The 23070-nt window shown below is 40.5% G+C and overlaps 1 protein-coding gene and 1 pseudogene across 5 annotated transcripts in view; one reads left to right on the top strand and one right to left on the bottom strand.

The window, feature by feature from the left end:
• The window catches only part of Mterf1a (mitochondrial transcription termination factor 1a), a 29369-nt gene that overhangs the window by 5436 nt on the left and 863 nt on the right, over positions 1-23070 (bottom strand). For 2 of the 5 annotated variants that reach the window (NM_172135.2, NM_001013023.2), the window contains exon 2: positions 20581-21897. In NM_172135.2, coding sequence (NP_742147.1) covers positions 20727-21866 — 1140 coding nt within the window. In that variant the 5' untranslated portion in view covers positions 21867-21897 and the 3' untranslated portion in view covers positions 20581-20726. Of the gene's footprint in view, positions 1-20580; positions 21898-22808; positions 22972-23070 lie in introns of those variants that run through there. The other 3 variants (XM_017321000.1, XM_017320999.2, XR_003955677.1) reach the window with 3 other exon arrangements.
• On the top strand, positions 5339-6256 carry Rps4x-ps (Rps4x retrotransposed pseudogene; annotated as a pseudogene).

Below are 23070 nucleotides of genomic sequence, written 5' to 3' on the forward strand. Positions count from 1 at the left end.
GAACACAGGTAGGAATTGTGCTGGTCTAGCAAAGTGGCAGTAGTAGATTCTCTCCTAAGGTCCAGGACCTCACTAGCCCTGAGAAATCTGCCTCGGTTTTCAGAGCCAGGCATGATTTCCTATAGCATGAAATATTTTAAAAAGCACCCACACTACCATTGGCAAGGCACCAGCAGGCTGACCGGCCTGTTCTCAGCCAGGCAGACCCTCTGTCTCAGAGCTCCAAAATCTCTCCACCCAGCTCACTAAGTTCCCATGGTGGGCCACTGCCATGCCAGCCCCACACATCCAAATTCCTGTGGCTGGCTGGGGTGCCCCACCACTGTGCCTTTTCTCTGGAACTCAGTTGAGTCACAGTGTAAAGGAAAACAACACACGATCTTAGTCCTTTCTCTGGAGACGCTTTCCCTGACAAGGTTAATGACTCCGAGATAACTAGAAACAGCATGAGTCAGAGGGGCAAGGGTATGTCTGGTGTTCTTCAGCAAAAATAGTGTATGTAGTGGCCTTCAGGACAGTCCTTAAGGATTTGGGAAGGAACTCTGAAAACACAATTTCAAGAATATATAATTTCTCACCTATGCAAAATATAAGGATGACATATGAATTGTATGTGGGGCTCCACTGCCCTAAATGAACAGAAGCAGCTGCACCATGAGCTAGTTTGTCAGAAAGATATCGAGGAAGGATATAAAGAGATTTAGGGAATGGTGATTGCAAGGCAAGATCCTACCCAGCTGAGTTTATTGTTTATGTTTACAAAGACAGGCAGATTCCTGGATTCAAGGCCAGCCTGGGACAGAGCTAGTTTTGACCCAGGCAGTGTGGGTAATCTCAGAGCCAGATCCCATCCACCTAGCTTACTGTCTGTGCTCACAAAGGTAGGCAAATCTCTGAATCAAGGGTCTAGGGTCATAAATGCTGATTATGGGATAATCAAACAGGAACCTGGGGTGGACAATATTGAATCAATATGCAAATAAAATACTGGCCCATGAAAGGAGCTACAGAGACAAAGTTTGAAGCTAAAACGAAAGGATGGACTACCCAGAGACTACCCCACCCGGGGATCCATCCCATAATCAGCCACCAAACCTAGACACTATTGCATATGCCAGCAAGATTTTGCTGAAGGGACCCTGATATAGCTGTCTCATATGAGGCTATGCCAGTGGCTGGCAAATACAGAAGTGGATGCTCACAGCCATCTATAGGATGGAACACAGGGCCCCAAATGGAGAAGCTAGAGAAAGCACCCAAGGAGCTGAAGGGGTCTGCAACCCTATAGGTGGAACAACAATATGAACTAACCAGTACCCCCCAGAGCTCATGTCTCTAGCTGCATCTGTAGCAGAAGATGACCTAGTCGGCCATCAGTGGAAAGAGAGGCCCATTGATATTGCAAACTTTATATGCCCCAGTACAGGGGAACGCCAGGACCAAGAAGTGGGAGTGGGTGGGTAGGGGAGCAGGGTGCGGGGAGGGTATAGGGAACTTTTGGGATAGCATTTGAAATGTAAATAAAGAAAATACCTAATAAAAAAAAAGAATCAAAAAAAAATACTGGGCTTTGGTCTTCAAGAGAGCTACCTTGAGGACACAAGTTTGTACCCACAATTGACTTCAAGTCATTCTTGAAATGACTGCACCCAAACACCCCTTCCTCAGAATCTCTCTCTCCAAGCAAGGCTGGTCCTTGGCAATGCAAGTCATTGTGTAGCTCACATGAATCACAGCTGCTTAGAACTACCAATTGCTTTCCTCCTTGAGCATAAAACCCCTGGTCCTCAGGGAGGGGGCTTTCAGGTCAGAGCCAGCTCAAATCTTCCAAGTCCTGTGTCTGAAGTGTGTGATGTCTTCAGCAAATGGAGACTTGCCTTCATCCAATGGGAGTCAGACAATATTGCAATTGCAATAGGATGTATTGCTTTGGGAGCCTCTTGGACTGCTCTGACCAACTATAAAAAAGGTTTCTCATGCCTGATGTCTTTGTTAGCCTATGGCTCTTGTGGGGAATATTGTCTGCTCAAGAAACATAACTTTATTTAAGATACACACACACATACACACGCACATTTATTCCTTGGAGTTTTTTTCAAATATTCTCAGTCTTGTTTGTCCGTTCCCCCCCACTCTCTGTCTGTTTTGACTTCCTCCCTCCCTCCTGAATTAAATCCCCCCTCCTCATTTTTTTTTCTACTTTCTACTTCACACTCTAGTTCATATTCTCAGATCTGAAAATTTGAAGCTAAGAACTGTTGGAAGCCGGCCTGCGGCTAAAATGAACCAGGTTTCACCTGGGAGGCAAGCCGGGGCTGAATAGAGAGGGGAAACTAGGCGGTCGAGAGAAAAATGGAGCTAAGTCAAGATTCCTGATCAAAGCTCAAATGTTTAATGGCAAATGTAATTATAAAGGGGGGGGGGGGAGGAGAGGCCCATTCCCACCAATTCATTCTTGGAGCCCTGCTGCAGGTGACGAAGGATAGGGTGTAGTCTCTGGAATAGCTCAGCAGCCTCTCAGCAGGGAGCAGAATCTTGAAGTGGAACAGCAGCCCTGGCTGAACAATAGAGTGATCTAGGAAAGCTCCATCCTAGGGAATCTCCTTAGTGGCAGAAAGGTCAAGGTCAGGCTCAGCCTGCTTCAGGCTGGGAGGAGGTTACAGGAACCACAGATGACTGAGAACATGAAGTGTTTGTCCTTCTGAGCCTCAATTAGTTCAATACAATCTTTTCTATGCCATACATTAATCTGAAAATTCAATGATTTCGTTTTTCTTTTTAATTTTTTATTTATTTTCATTTTTTAGAGTTTCTTTTTTATTAGATATTTTCTTTATTTACATTTCAAATGTTATCCTCTTTTCTGGTTTCCTCTGAAAACCTCCTATCCTCTTCCCCGCTTCCCCTGCCCACCAACCCACCCACTCCTGCTTCCTGGCCCTGGGATTCACCTATCCTGGGGTATAGAACCTTCACAGGACCAAGGGCCTCTCCTCCCATAGATGGCTGACTAGGCCATCCTCTGATACATATGCAGCTAGAGACACAATCCCATCATGTGTTTTCTTTGATTGGTGGTTTAGTTCCAGAGAGCTCTGGAGGTACTGGTCAGTTCATATTGTTGTTCCTCCTATGGGGCTGCAAACCCCTTCAGCTCCTTGGGTACGTTCTCCAGCTCCTTCATTGGGGACCCTGTGCTCAGTCCAATGGATGGCTGTGAGCATCCACTTCTGTACTTGTCAGGCACTGGCAGAGCCTCTGAGGAGGCAGCTATATCAAGCTATGCACCACATTTTCATTATCTATTCAGATACTGAAGGACATTTAAGTTGTTTGCATTTTCTAACTATTGTGAATAGAGCAAAATTAAACATTGCTAAGCAACTTACGGCTTCCACATTTGGTATGGGGATATCATTCAGCCCAAAACACAGATCTATTTCTACAGACTTTCTAAATAAAGCTGCATTGAAAATAAGCACAGGCAAAAACCTTTACAAATCTTTTAAATCTTTCATTAGAATCCTAATTTATCAAGCGACAGATATGCTTCAGCAACATTTGTATAGAATCAAGTACGCATTAAGTCCTTAAGCATGGCTTTCTTTGTGTCAGTGCCACTCACTCAGCTTGGGAAGATGCATGTGGTGCAGTTCCTGCAATCAGGCAAAGAGATGACTCATCAGAAAGAAATTAATTCAGCAAGTCACAATGACAGCACGTGATAGCAGGTTCTCTTCCATAGAAATTTGGTGACTAAGTTACCCCCATTTGAATTGAATTTTGATTCATGCTGGATTTCAGTTTGCTTACAAACAAGCACACAGTGCTTGGAGCTGTCTCAGCCCAATGGCCTCCCAACCATTTTTTCATCCTGCATCAGAATCTTCAGAGGGAAGGCCATAGGCCTTTAAATGGGAAATACATTCCTTAAAGAAATACAGGAAAATACAATCAAATGGGTGAAGGAAATGAATAAAACTGTTCAAAACCTGAAAATAGAAATAGAAACAACAAAGAAAACACAAGTGGAGGAAACCTTGGTGATGGAAAACCTAGGAAGGAAAATAGGAACTACAATCACAAGCATCAACAACAGAATACAAGAGATGGAAGAGAGAATCTCAGATGTAAAAGATACAATTGATGAAATTGATACATCTGTCAAAGAAAATGCCAAATCTAAAAAGCATTTTTTTAAACAAAAAACATTCAGGAAATTTGGTACACTATAAGACAACCAAACCTAAGAATAAAAGGAATAGAAGAGAGAGGATTCCCAGTTCAAAATCCCAGAAAATACCTTCAACAAAATCATAGAAGAAAACTTCCCTACTCTAAAGAAAGAGATGGCTATAAACACACAAGAAGCTTAGAGAAACCCAAATAAACTGGACCAGAAAAGAAAATCTTCCTGCCACATAATAATCAACACATTAAATCCACAGAACAAAGTATGAAGGTTAAAACTGAAAAGAAAAAAGGCCAAGTAACATAAAGGTAGACATATCAGAATAATACTTGACTTCTCAAGCAGAAACTCTAAAAGCCAGAAGGTCCTGGGCAGATGTCTTGTAGACCTTAAGAGACTGCAAATGCCAGCCCAGACTACTATATCCAGCAAAATGTTCAATCACCATAGATGGATAAACCAAGATATTCCATGACAAAACCAAATTTAAACCTTTTCCCACTAATACAGCCCTAAAGAGGATACTAGAAAGAAAACTTCCAACATAAGAAATGTAACTACATCCAAGAAATTAGTCATCTCACAGCAAAACCAAAAGAAGAGAAACACAAACACACACACACACACACACAGAGAGAGAGAGAGAGAGAGAGAGAGAGAGAGAGAGACAGAGAGAGACAGAGAGAGACAGAGAGAAAGAGAGAGACAGAGAGAGAGAACCACCACCATTGTCCTGTCATGGTTTGAGTATGCTTGGCCCATAGGGAGTGGTCCTGTTAGGAGGTGTGGCCTCGTTGGAGGAAGCATGTCTGGGGGGGGGGGCTTTGAAGCTCCACCCAGTGTGGAAGAGCCAGTTTTTCTCCTGGTTGCACTCTGTCAAGATACAGACTTCTCAGCTCCTTCTACAGCACTGTGCCTGCCTAGATACTGCTATGCTTCCTGCCATGATGTCAATGACTGAACCTCTTAAACTGTAAGCTAACCCCAATCAAATATTGTCCCTTGGCAACATGGGGTCATTTCACAGCAATGGAAACCTTAACTAAGACAACCACCAACATTGAAATAACAGGAATTAATAATCATTGGTCATTAATATCTCTCAAAATCAATGGACTCAATTCCCCAATAAAAAGATACAGGCTGCTCTTTCTGTACCCAGCGCAGCCAGGGCTCGTGGTCCCAAGAAACACCTGAAGCGCGTAGCTGCTCCAAAACATTGGATGCTGGATAAGTTGACTGGCATGTTTGCTCCTCATCCATCCACTGGTCCTCACAAGCTGAGGGAATGCCTGCCTCTCATCATTTTCCTAAGGAACAGACTTAAGTATGCCCTGACTGGAGATGAAGTAAAAGAGATTTGCATGCAGCGATTCATTAAGATTGATGGGAAAGTCAGGACCGATATAGCCTACCCTGCTGGGTTTATGGATGTCATCAGCATTGACAAGAACAGAGAGAACTTCCGTCTGATCTAAGACACCAAGGGTCGCTTTGCTGTTCATCGTATTACACCGGAGGAGGCCAAGTACAAGTTGTGCAAAGTGAGAAAGATCTTTGTGGGCACAAAAGGAATCCCGCACCTGGTGACCCATGATGCTCGTACTATTCGGTACCCTGATTCCCTCATCAAGGTGAATGACACCATTCAGATTGATTTGGAGACAGGCAAAATAACTGACTTCATCAAGTTCGACACTGGGAACCTGTGTATGGTGACTGGAGGTGCTAACTTGGGAAGAATTGTTGTAATCACCAACAGAGAGAGACATCCCGGCTCTTTTGATGTGGTTCATGTGAAAGATGCCAGTGGCAACAGCTTTGCCACTCGGCTGTCCAACATTTTTGTTATTGGCAAGGGTAACAAACCATGGATCTCTCTTCCCCGAGGAAAAGGAATCCGCCTCACCTTTGCTGAAGAGAGAGACAAGAGGCTAGCGGCCAAACAGAGCAGTGGGTGAAATGGTCTCTAGGAGACATGCTGGAAAAGTGTTTGTACAAGCCTTTCTAGGCAACATACATGCTAGATTAAACAGCATGGTGAAACTACAAAAAAAAAAAAAAGATACAGGCTAACAGAATGATGCATAAACAGGGTCCATCTTTCTGCTGCATACATGAAACACACCTCAGCAAAAAGAATAGATGCTATCTCTGAAAAGGGCTAGAAAAAATGTTTTCCAGGCAAAAGGACTCAAGAAACAAACTGAAGCAGCCATTCTACCATGTAATAAAATAGACTTTCAGCCAAAAGTAAGCAAAAGAGATGGCAGAACACTTCATATTCATCAAAGGAAAAGTCCACCAAGAGGACATCTCAATTCTGAACATCTATGCTCCAAATGCAAGGTTACCCAAATGCAAGGTTACCCGTATTCATAAAAGGAACAGTACTTAAATCACAATTGAACCCCACACAATAGTAGTGTGGGACTTCAACACGCCACTCTCACCAATAGACTGGTCATGGAAATAGAAACAAAACAGAGGAATAATAAAACTAAAACTAACAAATGTTGTAAACCAAATGGACCTAATAGATAGCTACAGAAAATTTTACCCAAACACAAAAGAATATACTTTCTACTCAGCACCTTATGGAACCTTCTCCAAAATTGGCCATATAATCTGTCACAAGGCAAGACCCAACAGATACAAGAGGATTGAAATAACCTCTTGCATCTTATCATATAACCATGGATTAAACCTGGACTTCAACAACAACAGAAACAACACAAATCCTACATACTCATGGAAACCGAACAACTCTCTACTCAATGATCACTGGGTCAGGGAAGAAATAAAGAAATTAAAGACTTTCTAGAATTCAATGAAAACAAAAACACAACATACTCACACTTATGGAACACAATGAAAGAAGTGTTAAGAGGAAAACTGATAGCTCTGAGTGCCTCCAAAAAGAAACTGGAGAGAGCATACACTAGCAACTTAACAGCACACCTGAAAGCTATAGAACAAAAAAGAAGCAAACACACCCAAGAGGAGTCAGCAGGAAATAGTCAAACTCAGGGCTGAAATCAGTCAATTAGAAACAAAGAGAACAATACAAAGACTGGACAAAAGCAAGAGTTGGTTCTTTGAGAAAATCAACAAGATAGACAAACCCTTAGTCAAACTAACTAAAAAGACAGACAGGGGAGAGAGAGAGAGAGAGAGAGAGAGAGAGAGAGAGAGAGAGAGAGAGAGAGAGAGAGAGAGAGAGAGAGAGAGAGAGAGAGAAAGAGAGAGAGAGAGAGAGAGAGAGAGAGAGAGAGAGAGAGAGAGAGAATCCAAATGAACAAAATCAGAAATGTAAAGGGAGACATAGCAACAGAAATTGAAGAAATTTTTTAAAAATTGGATCTAAAAAGAATTAGATCTTACTTCAAAACACTGTACTCCACAGCATTGGAATATCTAAATGAAATGTATGATTTTCTAGTCACATATCATTTACCAAAGTTAAACCATGTGATGTAAACAGTCCTATAACTCTTAAGGAAATTGAAGTAGTCATTAAAATCTCATAACCCTCCACCCCCAAAAAGTCCAGAGCCAGATGGTTTTAGCACAGATTTCTACCAGACTTTCAAAGAAGAGCTAATACCAAAACTCCTCAAACTATTCTACAAAGTAGAAACAGAAGGAACACTGCCAAAATCATTGTATTAGGCCACATTCACCCTGATACCTAAACCACACAAAGACTCAACAAATAAAGAGAATTTTAGACAATTTGTCTTAAGAACATTGACTCAAAAATACTTTCAAAGAGAATCTAAGAACACACCCCTACTGGCTAGTTTTGTGTCAACTTGACACAGCTGGAGTTATCACAGAGAAAGGAGCTTCAGTTGAGAAAATGCCTCCATGAGATCCAACTGTAAGGCATTTTTTTCAATTAGTGATCAAGGGGGAAAGCCCCCTTGTGGGTGGGACCATCTCTGGGTTGGTAGTCTTAGTTCTAAAGGGAGCAGGCTGAGAAAGCCAGGGGAAGCAAGCCAGTAAAGAACATCCCTCCATGGTCTCTGCATCAGCTCCTGCTTCCTGACCTGCTTGAGTTCCAGTCCTGACTTCCTTGGTGATGAACAGCAGTATGGAAGTATAAGCTAAATAAACTCTTTCCCAACTTGCTTCTTGGTCATGATGTTTTTGCAGGAATAGAAACCTTGACTAAGACACACCAAACATATCTTTCAATATAATCAAGTAAGTTTATATTTCAGGGATGGTTCAATATATAAAAATCTATGAACATAATCTACTAAATAAACAAAATCAAAGAAAAATTATATGACCATCTTATTCAGTGCTAAAAAAAAAGCCTTTGACAAAATTCAACACCACTTCCTTGTTAAAAGAAATCAGGGTTATAAGGCACACACTTAAACATAATAAAAGCAATATACAGCAAGCCAATAGCCAACATCAAATTAAATGGAAAGAAACTTAAATCAATTACACTAAAATCAGAGACAAGACAAGTCTTCTTGTTCTCTCCATATCTATTCAATATAGTACTTTAAGCTCTAGCTACAGCAATAATACAACAAATGGTGATCAAGGTGATGCAAATTGGAAAGAAAGAAGTCAAAGTATCACTATTCAAAGATGGTATGATAGTATGCATAAGTACCCACCATAAGTCTACCAGAGAACCATAACTGATAAACACCTTCAGCAAAGTGGCTGGATACAAAATTAGCTCAAAGAAATCATGAGCCATCCTTTATATGAACAATAAATGGGCTGAGAAAGAAATTAGGTAAATAATACCCTTCACAATAGCCACAAATAATATAAAATATCTTGGTGCAACTCTAACCAAGCAAGTGAATGATCTATATGACAAGAACTTCAAGTCCTTGAAGAAATAAATAGAAGAAGATATCAAAACATGGAAAGATTTCCCATGCTCATGGATCTGTAGGATTAAGTTATTGAAAATGGTCATTTTACCAAAGCCATTTACAGATTCAGTACAATTCCCATCAAAATTTCAACACAGTTTTTTTTTACAAACCTTGCCCAAAAAAAAAATCCCAATTTCATATAGAAAAACAAGAAACTCAGGATAGCTAAAACAATCCTGAGCAAAAAAAGAACTTCTGGAGGTATCACCATCCTTGATCTCAAGCTGTACTGAAAAGCAAGAGTGATAAAAACAAACAAACAAACAAACAAACAAACAAACAAAAACCTTTATGGCATTAGCATAGAAACAGACAGGTTGATCAACAGAGTCAAATCAAAGACTTAGAAATGAACCCACATACCTATACACACTTGGTTTTTGACAAAGAAGCCAAAACCATACAATGGAAAAAAAGAAAGCATCTTCAACAAATGGTGCTATTCTAACTGGATATCTGCATATAGAAGAATGCAAATAGAGCCATATCTATCACCCTGCACAAATTCAAGTTGATTAAAGACCTCAACATAATAACAGATACACTAAATGTAATTAACTATAAATGTAATAATGTACATAGTCTTGAACTCATTTGTACAGAAGACAATTTCCTGAAGAGAACACCAATGACTCAGGCTGTAGGGTCAACAATTGATAAATGGGACCTCTTGAAACTACAAAGCTTCTGTAAGGCAAAAGACACTGTCAATAGGACAAAACTGCAGCCCACAGGTTGGAAAAACATCTTTACTAAACCTACATTTGACAGAAAGCTAATATCCAAAATATATAAAGAACTCAAGAAACTAAACACCAACAAACCAAATAACCTAATTTAAAAATGGGGTACAGAGCTAAACAGAGGAATTCTCAACTGAGGAATCTCAATGGACAAGAAGCACTTAAAGAAATGTTCAATATCCTTAATCATCAGGGAAATTCAAATCAAAACAACTCTGAGGTTCCATCTTACATCTATCAGAATGGCTAAGATCAAAATCTAGAGAACATATGCTGGCAAGGATGTGTAGCAAGAGGAACACTCCTCCATTGCTGGTGGGAGTGCAAACCTGTACAACCAATCAATCTGGTGGTTTCTTAGAAAATTGAAAGTAGTTCTACTTGAAGACACAGCTATACTGCTCCTGGGCATATCCTCAAAAAATGCTCCACCATACCACAAGAACATGTGCCCCACAATGTTCATAGCAGCTTTATTTATAAAAGCTAGAAATTGGAAATAACTCAGATGTCCCTCAACTGAAGAATGGATATAGAAAATGTGGTTCATTTACACAAGGAAACACTATTCAGCTATTAAAAAGAAAGACATCGTGAATTTTGCAGGTAAATGGGTGGGGCTAGAAAATCTCATCCTGAGTGAGACAATCCAGTCCCGAAAGGACATGCATAATATGTACTCATTTACAAGTGAATACTAGCCAGAAAGTGTAGCATACCCATGATGCACTGCACAGACCCAAAGAACCTAAATAAAAAGGAAGGCACAGGGGATCCTCACTTAGACAGAGGCATAATATAGTCATAGGAGGCAAATGGAGGGAGGGAACTGGATGGGAAGGGGAATGGTGGTTAGGATCAGGTGTGGAGGACAGGAGAGAGGGCCAGAGGGCCAGGGGAATAAAGGAAAATCTGCAGCTGGCAGGTATGGGTGTGGGATCTCTAAGACATTCCAGAGACCTGGGATGGGGGAGGCTCCCAGGAGTCAATGTGGGTGACCTTAGCTGAGATGCCTAACAGTGGGACATGGAACTTGAAGAGGCCACCTCCTGTAGCCAGGCAATACCTACCCCCAGTGGTGAGATGGGAACACCAACTGGCCTACAAACTTCTCATGCAAAATTAATCTCATTTAAAAGAAATGCAGGGACAAAGATGGAGCAGAGACTGAGGAAATGGCCAATCAACAACCAACCCAACTTGAGAAGCATCTCATGGGCAAGCACCAACACCTGACACTATTAATGCTGGCAGATAGGAGCCTCGCATAACTGTTCTCTAAGAGGCTCCATCCAGCAGCTAGCTGAAACAGATGCAGATACCCACTACCAAACATTGGACTGAGCTTGGGGACTCTTATAGAAGAGTTGTGGCAAGGATTGAGGGCCCAAAGGTGATAAGAACTCTACAAGAAGACCAACAGTCAACTAACATGGCCTTTTATGGGCTCCCAGAGACTGAACGACCAACCAAAGAAATACATAGGCTGGACTGAGCCCACTCCCATTCCCCCACACTTAGTAAACATGCTGCTCAGTCTTCATGTGGGTCCTGGATGACTGGAGCAGGGGCTGTCCCTGAAGCTGGTGCCTGTCTGTGAAATCCAATCCTCTAACTGGGCTGACTTGTCTGGCCTCAGTGGTAGAGGATGTACCTAACCCTGCAGAGACTTGTTGTGCTAAGGGGAGGAGGGGGAGCCTAGGTGGGGATCCATCTTCTTGGAGGAGTAGGGGGGAGGGAAGGGGGCTGTGTGAGAAGAGGACCAGGAAGGGGTATTAGGAGAGGGGCAGTGATTGGGATTACTACATTAATTAATGGGAAAAAAGAATAGAAGTCTTAAGTAGATGAAGAAAAGAAAATAAAATTAAAAGGAAACAAATGGGAAAATTATAGTGTCTTAGGGTTTTACTGCTGTGAACAGACACCATGACCAAAGCAAGTCTTATAAAGGACAGCATTTCATTGGGGGCTGCTTACAGCTTCAGAGGTTCAGTCCAGTATCATCAAGGTGAGAGCATGGCAGCATCCAGGTAGGCATGGTACAGTAAAGTTCTACATCTTTATCTGAAGGCTGCTAGCAGAACACTGGCTTCTAGGAAGGTAGGTCAAAGCTGACACCCACAGTGACACATCAACTCCAACAAGGCCACACCTACTCCAACAGGGCCACATCCTCTTATAATGCCACTCCAAACATATACAAACCATCACAGATAGGATAGGATAGGATGGACTGTCTTCTGAGTTTTATTTTTCTTATTTTTTCTGCTGACAGGATCTTATATTGCAATCCTTACTAACCTGGAACTCATGATTCTAATCAGGCCAGACCTGAACTCACAGAGAGCCACCTGCTTCTGCTTTCCAAATGCTAGAATTAAAGTTGTGATCCACTACTCCTGGCCCAGCCATCTGACCTTGACAAAGAATCCAAGATTAGATACTAGAGAAAGAGCCTCTTTACCAAACAGTACTCAAGTACTGGGTGTCAATAAAACAAGACCCTTTCTCTCACCCTGTGCAAAGATCAACTCCTAATGGATGAAAGATCTTAACATAATACCCAAACCTGAATCTATTAGAGGATAAACTAGGGAAAATACTTTTAAGATACAGGTACAGGTGAGACACCTAGGATTCTGAATGCTTAGGAAATAATATCAACAACTGGTGAATAGATCTCATGGAAGTTGAACTGGATCAACAGGTTGTTCTTTACTCTTAGAGGAGATAACCAGATTAGAGGATAGGAAGCTAGATTGGGAGGTTTTACATAAGCTAATGGCTGATGCTGAACAAGAAATATTTAGTAGTATAGCATCTTTGGCCCTGATGGCCTGAGCCCAGGAAAGCTGGTTCTGCCCCTTACCTGGGCAGGGTGGAAGAACTGGCCTCAGTCAGGTAGGTGCAGGAGAGCTGGTGGGCTGACCAACTCAGCTACCACCCAACCCCAGATCTAGATATTTGAGATGGCTCACTCCAGTACTTACCCCATCTATGAACTCCTGGAGCACGTGAAGGGGCCAGTCCTGCAGAACCAAAGCTACAAGATCTCTATGACACAGGGCAACAGCAAGATATCCAAGAGGAGTCCTGGTGAGGATCCAGTATTGATGGTGCAGCAGAAGCCCTGAACCAGATCTGTGTCTCATTGCAATTAACACTCAGAAGTAAATGTGTTTGGATAAAAGGGCACACTGTGTGACACACTGACACATGGCATCTTCCACAGCGAGACCTTATTTTTCTATTTTATTTTTGGGGGCGATTACAAGGGTGGAGGGCAGATATGACTGAGGTTGAAAAATGAGTGGGGTTGGGGTGCATGATGTGAACTTCACAAATAATCAATAAAAATGTGGGAAAATATAGCCTATGTAAAATATTTATTTAAAAAATAAGTACAGCATCTTATATATATTTCTAGAGAAGAAATGGGCCAGAGTCAGCAGAAAATTATCCACAATGGGATAAAGTCAGCAGGAGGTTAATCAACAATGTTGCACAGAGGGAACACCGGGCATTTCAAGAGCATCATAGACCAAGCACACAGCAGCCTTACGACTGATAATTCTAGTATCTTCAGGGAGAAAGGCCAACTTCTTAGGAAGCATAACCATAACTCCTCCAAGATCCTGGCCACCATCCCTAGACTGGTCTGACCCAAAGTCTGACCCCAGGCTAAGACACAGAACTATGTTACTTTTGTCCTTTCATCAGAGCCTCTGAGAAAGCCTCAGATGAGTCAGGCTCTCAGAAAGGAAGAGTTTCTGCACAGCGAAGGGAACAGTCAAATGAAGAGACAGCCTAGGATGAAATAGAAGAGTCAAATGAAGAGACAACCTAGGATGAAATAGAAGAGTCAAATGAAGAGACAACCTAGGATGAAATAGAATCGGTATCATTAAATATCTGGCAAAGCAATAATTTCTAGAATCTACAAAGAACAAAAAATACTAAATAAATTGAGCAATGTAATAAATGGGTTAATAAAATGAACAGTCTCCATAAGATAAAATACAAATGACCAATAAACACATGGAAAAGCATCCAACCTCACTAACAATCAGAGAAGTGCACATTAAAAGCTTCATGCAAGGATTAGAGATGTACCTCAGTTGATATTGAATATTTATATTTAATATTTGAATATTGAATATTCAAAGCACTGAATTCAATCCCCAACACCACATAAATCAAGTGTTGTGGCACATGCCTATAATCCCAAAATTTGGGAAGTTAGAGGCAAGATGGTAAAAAGTTCAAGGTCACCTATTGCTACAGAGAATGTTCAAGCCCACCCTGGGGAAACATGAGACCTTGTCTCAAAAACAAACAAACAAACAAACAAACAAACAAACAAACAAATGTATCCTAGGTTCCATCTCACTGTAGCCAGAGTGTCAATTATTAGCAAAATAATAAATAAATTAAAGTGACACTGAAGGCTGGTAAGGAGATGGACACAAGGGACCTCCTCTACTTCAGGTGGAAGTGTAAACCAGGGCGACCATTGTGGGACTGGCAGGGAATTTCCCCAAAACATTAAAAAATCTACCACATGACCTAGGTATTACCATTCCTAGGTGGTTACCTAAAATTCTCTAAATCCACATCTTACAGAGATACTTGCACAGTGATGCTGCAGTCAGCACCAATCTCAATACCCAAGGATTATGGATCAACCTATGTGTCCATCAGCAGAGACAGACATGGACCAACCTATGTGCCCAACAGCAGAGACGTGAGTAAAGTGGATGCTTTATCCGCACACAATCAACATTTTTCAGCCATAAAGCATACAAAGTTCATGTCACTTTCAAGACAATGGATACAGCTGGAGGTGATCATATTAGGTGCATTGAACCAGTCTCCAATTTGTAGCTCAGAGATTTTATACAGAAAAATAAAATCATATGTGTATAGATGACATGAAACTAGAAGCAAAACTGTCTGGAGAGTAAAGTGAACTAACAGGAGGGGAGTGATGAGAAAGGGGAGCGAGGGAGAAATCTGCACGTACAATACATACTGTTAGGGTCCAAGAATTGCTGAAGAACAAGGTCTGAAATAGCATGCATGAGCTGTATTTCCTGCATGCAAGGGTCTCCCCATTTGGGAGAGCTCTGGTGAACTTGCTGACCCAGCTTTTACTGCCAGTTAGGGGAATTCCAGGGGGTTTCTTATTCATTCTAGATACCTATTCTTACTTCAGGCCATAAGACAAGCTGTCTTCAGATTAGCTGGCTAAGGCTATAGTTGGCTGACCACAGGTTCCTGGATCCAGGTTCTCATTTCTGGGAAACAGAGTCTTAGGCCTAGTCTCTCAGACTGCCACTTTGCAGCCTGTCATGGAATTAGCCTGGCTCTTGCTAACTTGATCTTCTCATACTTGGATGAAAATGTATACACACAATGAAAAATATTTTAAACAGAAATAAACTGTTAACCTTATTATGAGTTAATAATTACTGTTGTGTGATAATGGGAACTTCCACAATACAGAAATCAAAGAAGAAAGCTATTTGATGTTGAAGGTAGAGCTAATAATGATGTATGGGGCTTGTCTGGTGAGTTCAGTCCATGGATGAGAACAAAACTAGACTGCTTCATTCTCCCTCTTTGGTTTCTGTTGAGATGGATGGATTTGTATGAGATGGAACGAATGGATTTTAGACCTGTTTGTACTAGTTAAAGTCCCCAACAGAGAAACATACCAAGTCAGTGTGGAACCACCATTGTCAAAATTATTCCCTATGGATAGGATACCTTAAATCTGTGCACACCTTACAAGATAAAACATTAATATCATTTGCTCCTTTATGTTCCCAGGGCTCAGTGAACAGCCTAAGAAGATGTAGTATCTCCCTCTGGAGTGTCAGAGCACAAGCAAGCTAACTGGCCATTACGAAAGGTACAGGTTTCCCTAGGCTTAGGGGTTCTCCAAGCAATGAACTACACTATATGAACAAACGTTACCTGGCCCTCTTCACATTGCCCTGGAGGACATTGGATTCAGGGAACTAATACAATTCCTAATTCTCCAACTATAATTACCAGTGTGAATAATGAACAGTTCTCAGTTTCTGACCCAGGGTCCTCATATTTCCTGCCAACATCTTTGGCAGGCTACTTTATTATGCTACAAATCTCAGCCCTTTCACCATTCTTGACAGATGATACCTAGAAAACACATTTTAGAAGTCCTACATACTTTTATGTATGGAAGTGGCTCAGTGGGTAAAGTGTTTGTAATAAGCATGAGGATTACCAATGTCCAGCACCACTGCACTGATAGTGTATTGATAATGTATTGATTTTTCCTTCTCTTGTGTATTTTTCACGTCTGTCAGTTTTGTACAGGTTCACAATGCACCGTGACCATATTCATCCCCCACTACCCTCTCTCCTTTCCCACTCTCACTGGTTCCTTCCTTGCTCCTGAGCAGTCTCCCTCCTTCCATCAAGATGAGCAGAAACAAGATGGGATTCCTAGACAAGCCTAGAGAATAACTGCACTGTGTGTGCTGACTTCCTGAGCCCAGGCTAGGCTTCCTGGGAGGCCAGGTCTAACCCCCAACCACTGTGGCTCAGTGTTCTCAAGTTTCCAATTTACCTAAAAGCAGATGATAGTAGTGTGTGGTGTAGATAAACGATCATCACATGTTTCTAAAACTAAATTTAAAACATTTATCAATTGGGTTCCATTTCCTTGCTATAGTGACTAAGGCAGCAATGGCATTGGGGTGTATGTGTCTCTGCTAGGGCATGAAGTCTTCCGGGTATGTGCCAGGCATATATGTGACTGAAGCCTGTTAGTTCTATTTTTAATTTCTTGAGGAATCTCCAACCTGATTTCCATGATAGCTTTCTTAACTTTTCATTCCTATCAGCAGTGAGTAAGGGGTCCTCTTGTTTTAAAGAGAATGGACAAATAAAATTCTAGTTGTTCATCAACAGATTAATGGATAGTGATAAGCTTGTGATACATACATAAAGTCAAAATTTATTCAACGTGAAAGAAAACGAAATCACACAGTTTGTAGGAAAATGGATGTATACAGATCTATGTGTAAACAAATGTGTGTGTGCGTATATTGTAACATTTAGAGAGGAAACAGGAAAGAGATGTCAGATGATCCGGAAGAATGGAAGGCAGATGAAGTCATACAAGAGGACTTAAAGTTAACTGTTTTTCTAGTTTCAACTACCGTGGACTTTCTTCTTTTGATGGTAGATAAGTACATAAGATGCAACTGAAAATGAAAGTATGAAGTCCTAAGTAAGGCCCCACAGCTTCAGAAGGACCACAGAACACTAGAGAACGTCACTGAGTGCACAGAGTTGGGGATGAGCGAGTGTTGGTTTCCAGTGGCTACAGTACTCTAGCTGTGTGAGGTCTTTATTTGTGGGTTCCTTGCAATAAAACAACTCTTAAAACACAATTCCTAAGAACACAGTTCAACACCATGGTGCAGAATTGATACTTAACAAATGTGTTCACCACATTTTCAAATAAATTTGGCCAGAAAATTGTATGTGTTTTCTCCATGTAACATAATTTCAGAGAAGAGCTAGAGAACTGTATGTCTTCATGTTAACAAGTGTTTTGTGCAGGACACTGAGACTATGAATACTTTCATGTGTTTATTTTTCTGTATTTCTCAATTTCTGTAGTCATGTGGTGACTTTTACAAATAAAAAGCTATCAAAGCTACCTCTGAACTCTTCTAGGCTCCTAACAACTTCAGCTATGGTGCTAACTCAGAGTATGGTGATTCCATAAGTACAAATGACCCCCAAGGTACAATGGTGTGAGTTGCAATTTTCAAGCTTATGGTACAAAACTGATACACATTCAGCAGCAACCAGGCCCTGAAGTCTGAATCTTGATCTTTTCCTAGGCTGACAATCTGTGCTACGGGATGCTCGCAACAGCAGCAAGCCCCAGATCCTAGTCAGCCATTGGTTCACTAGGGTGGATTAATTGCATTTTCAACTTACTACATCATTGTTTGGGGAATAATTCAACTATAACTCAGAGGGCATCTGTATCAGACTGGGTAAGGCAAGCAGGGGTATGTGTCAAGGGATGGATTTTAAAGGTCCTAGGTGATCAAGCCATCACTAAGTCATCCCTTGCTGGGTGACTCTAGGAAGAACATAAAGGAGCCCGGGAGCACATGGCCACATTTACCTGAGGAGCTGCTAATTCCAGCTTACAGAGCACAGAGCGTGAGGGGATGGAGCCTTCTAGTGAGTGACTGGTCTATTCCAGTCCACTGACAAACCTTCACTTGTCAGGGAGAGTGTAAACCAACGTTCAGCTCAATGAGAGCATGGAGTAGACAGAGCATGGAGACACGGCTCAATTCAACTGCGCTAACTCCGACTATATAGGTCATGTTTGAGCATGGGGTGCTTTGCAAGGCAGATGCTTCACTCTCAGCTCCAACTTGGTCATTTTCCCTCACATCCAATCCTCCTGTGTAGGGTTGTTTACTAATCACTCATAGCTATATATGTAAGTCATCAAAGTCACTGTCAGAAATGGTATGGCTTAGCCCAAAAGCACACGGATTGCTACTTTCTATGTCTTCAGAATAATATAGAGATCAAAATTGCCATATAATGGACCTACTTTAAAAATAACATTTATTTTCACAACAAAATTTGATCCCCTCACTTCATATGTTACAACTGGAATCCTTATTGTTGTTATTTTTTTAATAGAACATCTTCAAAGGAGGAAAAGGTTAATACAGGGTTGGATTAATTGCAATAATTCCAGAAATACAACTGTCCATGTTGAGTTTTGTAAACAGGCACACAATAAGTGCCATAGAGTTTTAATGTCCAGGCTAAACAAGGGTGGACAATCCAGAAATTGTACCTAAGTAAGTACAAAGACAGTGCTATATATCTTTTAATTTTTTTTATTTAATCAAAATGTCCTGACATTATCTCCCATTCTCTCCTCTGTCTAGCTCCTCCCATGCTCACTCCCTCTCAAATTCATGGCCTCCTTTTCTTTAACTATTATTGTTACATACATATGTGAGTAATTCACTACTACAGCATACTGAGTCTGTGTAGTGTTCCTTGCATGTATGTTTTTAGAGTTGACCTCTTGGCACTGAATAACCATCTCTCTCTCAATAGTCAGTAACTCCCTGTAGCTCTTCCTCTAGGGGTGGGGTCCCATATGATCTCTCCCCCATCCATGCTGGCACATTAAGGAGCTTTGCAATTGTTTGGGTCTTGTTTAGACAGCCATATTATTGAGGTTTTATGGGTATTGCTTCATTGTCATATCTGGAAGACAATGGTATGTATTTTGAGGCATTAAGATGGCATAACAATCAGGTCTTTTAAGAGTTGAGGTAAAAAAATGTAAGAAAACATTCTAAATTATATCATTTCAGAACTGTCCAATGAGCACATAGTATTTCAGGGTGGGAGAGATGGCTCAGCAGTTAAGAGCCCTGGCTGTTCTTCCAGAGGTCCAGAACTCAATTCTCAGTAACCACACAGTGGCTCATGACCATCTATAATGTGATCTGATGCCCTCTTGAGGCATGCAAGTGTATATGAAGATAATGCACTCATATATATTAGTTAATTAACTAATCAAAGAAATAATTTTGTTAAAAAGCAACAAGCAGCTATTAAACTAAAAAAATAAAGTTGTACATAAGAATATTAATTTCTTTTCCTCCAGCTTGAGGCTAACAGATCCTATAGGTAAAACAACCTACTAAAAACCTCTTCATATCTATGGAATGTTCCTTCTGTTTGAATCATCAACCAGACTTGCCGGTATCTGCCTTTAGAAAGCTGTATGGCCAGTCTGCTGTCTACAGTTCTCCTACAGCTCATCAAGTTCTATACACATGTAATCACAGGATGATTAGGACATAATTGATCCATAATTTTTATAATTAATTTTGTTTCCCTAATTTCTTTCTTAGCTCATTTATACTTTGAATAGAGGACTGACTTGTTTGCATTAATTTTATATCCACTCAAGCTTAATTCTGTCAGGGAGGATATTAGATATTCAAATGTAAAATGTAAAACAATGGAAACTCACATTTTACTATTTTTACTGGCATTACACTCTGAAATTGAACTACAATTGACTAGCATATTGAAATAAGAGACAATCTTGGGGTTGAAAATGAGAAGAGACAGAACTAACACATATAACCATCAGCCTTCCTGTGCTGGGCATCCGACCCAGGCCTTCCACGTGCTGAGGAAGCCGCACTCCCACCCAAATCTACTACTAAAATGCAAACAGAAACTACAAGGCACATTCTGTAAAATCTTCGTACACTGTTCTACTGTAGAAATCAGGAACTGCTGCTGCTCCTACAGAGCAGCTAAAGCCTGCACCATCTAATGGACTGTTATGTTAACTTAAAATAAGAAGGGGTAGCTAGGACTATATGTGAGCACACTAACTGTGGAGTTCTTATGTGCTATAAAACAAAGTACCCACAGAATCATTATACATGTGTCTGCGGTGAAAAGTCAAAACTCTTGGGCCAGCAAGAGGCTCAATGGATAAAAACACTTTGCTTCCAGGCCTCATGACTAAGTTGGTCCTGGAACCCACTCAGCAGAAAGAGATCCAACTCCTAAAAGCTCTCCTCAACCTCCACATGTGCCTCAGCATGCACACACATAAGCACATGCACATACACATAAAATACATACAAAATAAATGTAATCTTAAATATTTTAAAATTTTTATTTAAAAAATTTAAATAAAAAAATAATTAAAAAACAAAAACAAACCTCTCCTGTTTTAAAAGTCCAAACTGGAACCAGTGCCACACCTGTCCGATTGCCTGCGACTCCTCCTGCACTGTCCTATCCACATAATCTCTTCAGTTTAGCTTCATATCTTCTCTGACTCCAGGACAGCAGAGCAATGCTGGATGTGCTCAAGTCATACCCAGCATGGGACAGCTCTCGGATGCGAGTTTTTAAAGTATTTATGCTGGAGTCTAAAATCCTCGGATTTTCAATTATTTGTGAAGCACTGATTTTTTCTTCTATAAGGCAGTCTATTTTATCATTAAACTTTTTCTCTGACAAGAAGACCATATTCAGATAGCTTAGGACAAACCTCTGTACCTCCTCCTCGCTGCATCCAAGAGAAAGCAGCCTCTCTCTTATGTTTGTGTAATTTTTTTTGGTACAGTCATTGGAAAGGTCTAAGATTCTAGCTCCTGGGCCACATATCAGAAGCAGCAGGTCCCGTTTGTTCAAGTTGAAAGTTGATTGTAAAAATTCAATGTTAGTTTTCACACGTTTGGTGCTCTGAATTAAGATGGAAGGGTTTTTAGAAATTATCTTCCTGACAAAATCTCTGGGATCATTGTGACCTAAGGACATACCAGTCTCCTGCAAAAATTCAACCATTTGCTTATTCAAATTCAGACTGTTGGAGAAGGTTCTGGGAGCATTGGTCAACAGTCTGCAGAGGCATTTATGAGTCAATCCAACAGAGCAAAGGAACTTTATATTATTCTCTAAGTTTAGATTGTTATTAGATCGAAAAAAGGATTCAGGAGAACGCTCCAAAATATTTACAATTTCAAGGTCTGATGCCATAATCTTTCTCCACAGATCCCACCGTTTTGAAAGACTTTCAGGAGTGCGTGTTATAGCTCGTGGATATCTTGATATGATGCTACCAATCACTTTGTCACTAGCTCCCTTGGACAGAAGGAATAACTTCAGCTCCTGCTCATTCGTAACAGCCTTGTTAAAAACTCCAGGCTGTCGCCTCCTTGCCATGTCGATATCAACGCCCATGGTGACTAAGTTGCTCAGCAGGTCCTCCCTCTCCTCCTCCAAAGACTCCTTGTCCTTACTGTCGCATTCCGCACTAAACGGCCTGAATGAAATCGACTTGAGGAAAACTTCTGCTGAATATTGAAGCATCCAGTCTCTTAAATCAAAGAGAAAGTTTCTTCTCACACACCAGATGTTTCTTGATGCCATAATCATCAGGTAGCCCAAAGTTTTTCAAATGCTGTGTAAAATAACATATAATGTTAACATACAATATTATGTGACTAACTAATGACAATATCCAGATCCTTTAAATGCAAGGGGCCTTCCAGGAGAAAGCATCCCGCCCTCCAGCTCTCCTGCCCACAGACACTAATTTCTTTGCTTCTGGCTACCTTAATCTAAAGCTCTAAATGTAGCTCTGAAAAAAAAACACACTTCAGATTGTCTACTTTCCATCTTTAATGTCTTTTTTGAATTTATAATATCCTTTAAGTGGATCACATTGATTACACATGTATATATATATATATACATATATATAACTATATGTTATAAATTATATGTTTATTACATACTATAACTTATACATTACCTATTATATAACATATGTTATATATAAACATTATATATTATATATAAGCATATATATGTATATGCTTACACAAATCTCTGGACAACACCTATCAACATCAATCTCTACCTCAGTTTACCAAATTGTTTGCTTGGTTACAATGCAATAATTCTACACTCTTTTCCATCTTCAAAATGATATAGTTGAGGGAATGTGGTGTAAATCAGAGGTAGGTCAGTGGTACAGCATACGTCCATAGCACGCATGAGGACTTGAGTTCAATTCCCCAACCCCAGAAAGAAGAAGGAGGAATTAATTTTCTAGTTCAAAGTTGTTAGGTTTTAAACCTGGGACAAGAGTTTGCCAAGAACACTAGCTGAAGGGTTCATTAAACATATCAAAGCTGACCTTGCTTTCCTGTCACATACACATGCATATACATATATAACTTTTATATAAACCTAAATTCTCCATTAGAAGCATGTCCTATTGTTTGTCTTCATTATTCTCATATTCCCATCACCTTCTTGGTCACCCCTTCCTCCTACCAGTACTAACTACATTTATATCAGACTCACCAGCAAGTGCACGTGCCTGTACTCACACACACCTTTTTAAAGTCTCACATATTGTTAAACTGCCTTTTCTTTCAGAAAGGGTCATTTTCTTGAATCCTAGTTGTATTGCAAGGCCTTGTATAAACACACTCTTCATTTAAAAACAGATTGTTCAGCCGGGAAACTATACAGCATAATGCAATTTAAAAAACAAAGGTAGATATTGAATTGACTCCAGTCTTACTCTAAAAATAAACAACATTCTAAAAGGAATGTTAAATTT

This window comes from Mus musculus, chromosome 5 (genome assembly GCF_000001635.26).
Source record: "Mus musculus strain C57BL/6J chromosome 5, GRCm38.p6 C57BL/6J".
NCBI lineage: Eukaryota > Metazoa > Chordata > Mammalia > Rodentia > Muridae > Mus > Mus musculus.